The 6,322-nt window shown below is 40.5% G+C and overlaps 1 protein-coding gene across 1 annotated transcript; it reads right to left on the reverse strand.

The window, feature by feature from the left end:
* Positions 1-110: 110 nt before the first annotated feature.
* On the reverse strand, positions 111-5,453 carry rbp5 (retinol binding protein 1a, cellular). Its single transcript, XM_032518851.1, has 4 exons — positions 5,173-5,453; positions 4,598-4,782; positions 4,115-4,216; positions 111-3,315 (listed from the first exon to the last, which is right to left on the reverse strand). The coding sequence occupies exons 1-4, from the start codon at positions 5,246-5,248 to the stop codon at positions 3,262-3,264; spliced, it is 417 nt and encodes a 138-aa protein (XP_032374742.1). The 5' UTR covers positions 5,249-5,453; the 3' UTR covers positions 111-3,261.
* Positions 5,454-6,322: the final 869 nt, after the last annotated feature.

A 6,322-nucleotide genomic window follows, 5' to 3' on the forward strand; every position in this document is an offset into this window, starting at 1 on the left:
ATTCTCAGTTAGTACCATCAGACAGAGGCAATTACAATGTACAAATCACTATTTTTCACAGATATTTGGTCTTAATGTGATATTTCAAAATAATGTTGATTATAATAATGAAAATATATAAAAATGATTAAAATGTACCAAAACCTTAAAGAAGTATTTTACCAATGGAAAAAGGGTCTCTTCATAAAACTTGGCTGTTTTTAAATTGGTGCTACAAGGCCAGAGAAAATTTAGGAAAGGGGCTGTATTCCTTTTGCCTACAACTACCAGAATGCACTGCAACGCATCAAAACAAGAAAGGCTCCTGCTAGTGGGTGACATAGTAGGCTCGTTTAAGATGAATTGCTCCTCACCTGTAAAGTAGCAGCAGCCGGGGGTGGTGACAAAAAAAACGCAGTTAAGTCCAGCCGCTTTTACGTCGTTAGGTCTGATTCCGCTGTAACAAAATGTTATCAGACCCATTTATCAGCTTGTACACAGTCTACAGTTTTTATTATAACAGAGTAGCTGTAAAATGTTCTACATGCAGTCTGTTGCTGATGATAATAAACAACAGACTGTAGATTATACATAATCTTAACGAATTTAGTCTCTCCGATTTCTAAATGTCACTATCAGCCACACTACATGTGTTCTGTACAGAATGAGCCATTAAAATCAGACAAATAGCAATTAAAATCCCTCCAATTCAAAAACAATAAGTTTCTATAAAACGTCATCATGTTGTGTCAATTCTGAACCAATCAGCTGTTAGATCAGCTGAGAGGCAGGCGTTTCCCAGCATGCCCTGGGCTTGCCTGGTCTTGCAGTAGGTTAGGGGTGTCACTGCCCATTGAGAGGCGAGTGCAGATTTGAGTCGCTTACACTCAGATGAAATCGATTTATGGCATAACGCGTCATAGCCAATGACAGTCGAGTCGGACCAGCTCTTCTCGAGTGCAGATGTTAGTTGAGCATTCTCAGATTTAAATGGTTTACGACATAACTGTAATACTGAAATTTGTGAAATCTAGATTTAGCTATCTATGATTAATTGATTGTTAACGTTAGTTCAATACGCCATTCAACTGACAGCCTACATTGAGAACGCCGGAGTTGATCAATACTGCGCCGGCCTGGCTCATCTCGAACGAGCACCTCACAGATATAAAATGGCCACCGGCTGGTGGCAAACAATCTTGTATTACAGCTACAGTGTACCCCTCCGAGGCTGCATCATATTTTACTCTGTCATCAAAGAAAATGATCACAGTTGCATGCCATTTATTTTCTAATAAAAGCTAACTACTGGGGTATTTTCCAGACACAGATATTTAGTGTAGCAATATGAAATTAAATCAGATGTGAAAATGCAAAAATGTGGACACCCTTGTCATTTTGTTGATTTGAATATCTGTAACTATTTAGCACTGATTGATTGGATCACACAATTGTTTTGGTTAGCTCATTAAGCCTTCATGGACTTCATAGACAGGTGCATCCAATCATGAGAAGGTATTTTAAGTGGCCAATTGCAAGTTGTTCTTGTTGACTCTCCTCTGAAGAGTGGCAACATGGGGGCCTCAAAATAACTCTCAAACGGCCTGAAAACATAGATTGTTCAACATTTTGTTTTAAGGGAAGGCTACAAAAAGCTATATACGTAAGCTGTCAGTGTCCACTGTGATGAACATGGTGAGAAAGTGGAAGACCACAGGCACAGTTAGGGTTAAGGCCAGGAGTGGCAGGCCAAGTAAAATATCGTAGCGGCGATGGCGAGATCGGTCAAAAACAGCCCACAGACCACCTCCAAAGACCTACAACATCATCTTGCTGCTTGCTGCTTGAGGTATGCAAATGCACTTTTGGACAAGCCAGCTTCATTTTGGAATAAGGTGCTGTGGACTGATGAAACAAAGATTGAGTTACTTGGTGGTAACAAGCGGCGTGGTGGCAAAAGAACACAGCGTTTCAAGAAAAACACTTAAACCACAGTAAAATTTGGTGGAGGTTCCATCATGCTGTGGGGCTGTGTGGCCAGTGTCGGTACTGCGAATCTTGTTAACGTTGAGGGTTTCATTGGATTCCACTCAATATCAGCAGATTCTTGAGAATAATGTTAAAGAGTCAGTCACAAAGAGGAAGTTATGCCGGAGCTGGATATTTCAACAAGACACCCAAAACACTGCTCGAAATCTACTCTGACATTTATGCAGAGGAACGAGTACAATGTTCTGGAATGGCCATCCCAGTACCCAGACCTGAATATCATTGAACATCTGTAGGATGATTTAAAGCGGGCTGTCCATGCTCGGCCACCATCCCACCTAACTGACCTGGAGATGTTTTGTAAGGAGGAATGGTCCAACATACCTTCATCCAGAATCCAGACACTCATTACTGGCGTCTAGAGGCTGTGATTTTTGCAAAAGGAAGCTTGACTGAAAATTGTGATTGTTTTTTTTCTCTTCCTGTCGGGGTGCCCAAATTAATGCACCTGTCTATTTTGTTTTGATGCACATTACACAATTTTCTGTTAATCCAATAAACCTAATTTCACTACTTAAATATTACTGTGTCCATCAGTTATTTGATTGATTAAAATTAAATTGCTGATCCAAACACCCAATTGTTTATAAATTAAAATCATGGGAATTTTCAGGGGTGCCCAAACTTTTTCCATATGACTACGGTAAGATAAAAGATATTTCTGAAAAACATCTAGGTGAGTTGGTTGTATGTCTTTGTTTATTCGATCAGCACTGTCTAGTTTCACAGTTTAAACTTAGTTCTGTCTAAATTAGTGCGAGAGAGAGAGAGAGGGGCAGCAAAATGCATCTTTCGCTGGCGTTTTGCTGGCAGATGAGCACGGAGATCTGGGAGCCGGCAAGATCAAGGGGAAGTTTACCATAGTTCCTTATGCATTATTATGGATCCCACGCTACTTCTTGGCAAGTCCCGCCCTACAATGCAGCCAGATTGGCTGGGGCTAGGCATTGACTTCTAGTAGTTTAGGTTAGGATAGCCGACTGGTCAGTGGTTAGGACCTGAAGAAATTGGGTTCCGTTACATTGCGTAAGCATGGACGCCTGGCCAATAGTAGAGTGTGAATGCTATTGAAGGGCGGGTCATGCCCTAGAAGTTGCGTGGGTTCCATAATAACGCTTCATTTACACATAGTAGTACCCACATTGCTATGGTACAAAGCTAGATGAAAATAGGCAAAGTATCCCTTTAACTGTATTCTCTTAATAATTTCACGAAAACAGATTTTCACTTATTTCAATCAGCCTTCTTGAAGACTTGCTTGGCAACGATACCTTGAACTCTCATCTCCTGCAGAGAGGAAAGAAACATCAAAGAGGAAAGAAAGGAGGGGGGTGTAAATGAATAGGAAGAATTAGTAGGACAGTTTGGCACGTCAGAGGACTTGTTAATGAGTAATACACAAACCTGGGATTGTATCCAAAATACCTTCCCATCCTCAAACCCCCCACCCCTTCCACATCCTTTGACCTAGTAATTAATCTTCCACTCTTTCAACATCTACTTATTCCTTCCATTGAACCTACTCCCCCCTTTGCCTCCTCCAATTTACCACTTACTCATTAACTCTTTATTATTCTCTCGCTGCTCCCTTCTCTTGCTTTGTGTAACCTTTAAAATCCACCATTTTAGAACCTGATCCCCGCTGGCATTTCTTTTGCAATTCTCCCGAGGTTGGACTTCAACAACACATTGCTTTGTCCTAACTGCAACAGAGGTATTAGAAATCCTGCGAGAGTTATTTATCTGAACAATGCGGATTGTTTAAAGTCTTAATAAGCGCTGACAGATTATCTGTAATCTTAAACTCTTTTACAACCAAAATGTTAAACCATTCTTCTACCTTGGTCCTGTGGTAATTGTTACACTTTATCAAGCTGTGCATTCAACAGCCTTATTCTTCTTTTGTGTTTGCCTTCCTTTGCAGTGCAGGGTCCTACTATTCCCCCTCAGCATGCACAAAGCCTGTCTTATTTGCATGCCCTCCCTCATTTACCTACTATGTTTCTACTCTCTTTGTTCCATATCCCTCTCTCCCGCTGTTTTGGCCTCTTCCTCACTTCCTTTCACTCCATCCATACATCCTTACCAAATGCAGCTTGTCACCCTCCAGCCAGTGTGTCCAGCCTCGTCCATCTTTCTCTCCTCGCTGCACACAAACCAGGTTATCTCCTTCCCAGCTCACTGTAGTCTGCATGGGCACAGAGATTTTGTGCAGTTAGTATATAAAGTAGCTCACGAGTCTTTGTGCATTGCAAAAGGGTGTCCATAAGTTCAAAACCTCTCTTTTCATTTGCTTCCGTTTGCTCATTTGTCTTGTTTTGGTTAATGTAAGATAATGCTGCTCATTCTCTTTCATGCACTTGTTTCCTGAATGGTGGTTACAGCCCAAAAACCCAGCAGTAGGTTGGATAGCGTTGCACAGACATTCCGAATTAAAAACAAACACAACCAACTTGTATAACAAGTTATGATACTGTAAACTCACAGTATCAGCAAGCCTGTGCGCATGTCAGAACAAGTCGATGTTCAGAACAATAACAACAACAACAACATTATCCCCACCACACACCTGACAGGTACGACCGTCCACTGGTCTCAGGTCTTCAGTGAATTCTTCTCCGATAGTGAAATCCATGTTGAAGTTCTTGAAGGTGGTGAGAGTGCGGATCTTCATGGCCCCTGTGGCCACTTCATGGCTGATCTCTTTGGAGGGCTTCAACAGACACACAATCTTCCTCAGGGCAAAATTAATATCTAAGAAAGAATATAATTAATAATGCAATTAAATATAACACACGTTATTGTTGTTTTATTAAAGGAAAGCTTTGTCTTGTCACACTCAGTGCAGACACTGGATACACCCGTTTGTGTGTGTGTGTGTGTGTGTGTGTGTGGGATCATAGAAAGGACATGGTGGTGATTTCATTTCACTGGTGTGCAGCTGGAAATGAAGATGATCCACATTATGAAAGCAATGACTTAAGATTTAAAAAATGTCTTAAAGCAACGAAGATATACAAGAGTAGGCTACACATAAAATGGGCATACAACGTCGGAATGTGGAGGGGTTTAATAAAGAGAATTAGAATTAGTTTAAGGGTACCAGCTTTATAAGCTACAATAATGCCACATAAAGAGTCTTACCTAAAGCTGCGAGGTAGGCGTCCATATTAACCTGATCCACCATATGAAACGTGCCGGAGTAATTAGGTTTAGACATTTTGTTCCTTCCAAAACTCCAGAAAAGCTGAAATCTCTACTTCTCCTTCTTGCTTTATTTTCTCGAGTCGAGTGTGGATCCCTAGGTTTGCTGCCGCCGTGTTTGAATTCCGTTTTATTACGCAGCGTTTTATTTGGGGCGAGTAACGTAAGACTGCTGCCCGGTGTTTCTATGCTGCAGGCTGCTCGTCCCTGAGGCTGAGAGTTTTTGCAGAAGGACCCGATTAAGCAATGCTTTTACTCAGAGGGATCAGTTTCAGAGGCGGTCCTTCGGATCCCTAAACATGTGGTGGGTGGGGGGAAGATGTATCCTACTGAGTAGAAACATTTTACACAATTGTGTTTGCTCCTTTGTTGTATTGAATTGTATTGTTGTATCATTGAAGTCATTTCACTGGTGGAAGAAGTAATCACTGTGTGTTGCCTGAAATACTCTGTTACAAGTAAAAACCGTACAGTCAAACTTAAGTAAAAGTACAAAAGTATTAGCATCAACATATAGCCTATTAAAAGTTCAAAGGTAAAGGTAAAAGTACACATTATGCAGAATGGCCAATTTCAGAATGTTTATATAAGGCAATGGGATTATGATTATTGATGAAATAATATGTAGGCTGGTTGCCCTACACTTATGTTGCCGCTGGTAAAATTGGGTCTTCTTATGCACTTGATAAATCATCAAGTGATCAATAAACCTATAATAATACAGCATACTTTATTTGCTGATTATATTTTATCCCTAATCAAAATCTGGTAAGTATAGTTTATCAAATAAACAATGGAGTAAAAAGTAGAATGAACTTCTGAACGGTTTTGGAGTCGATGTATATGTATCAAGTAATGTACAAGTACCTCAAAACTGTACAGTACTTGAGTTACATGTTCTTAGTTTACTTCCCACCACCGGGTTATCTCAAGGCAGGAGGCAAAGATTTTTTTCAAAATTGAATGGATGAGTTTGATTAGGTGAGCATTTTTGTGATTGACAAAACATATTTAACATATTGCCATGGACATTACTGATGTAGTAGAGTCCTTGTTACCACAAGGTTCAGCCGCAGATCGAGTTTGTGGA

Source organism: Etheostoma spectabile, chromosome 6 (assembly GCF_008692095.1).
Source record: "Etheostoma spectabile isolate EspeVRDwgs_2016 chromosome 6, UIUC_Espe_1.0, whole genome shotgun sequence".
Classification (NCBI taxonomy): Eukaryota; Metazoa; Chordata; class Actinopteri; order Perciformes; family Percidae; genus Etheostoma; species Etheostoma spectabile.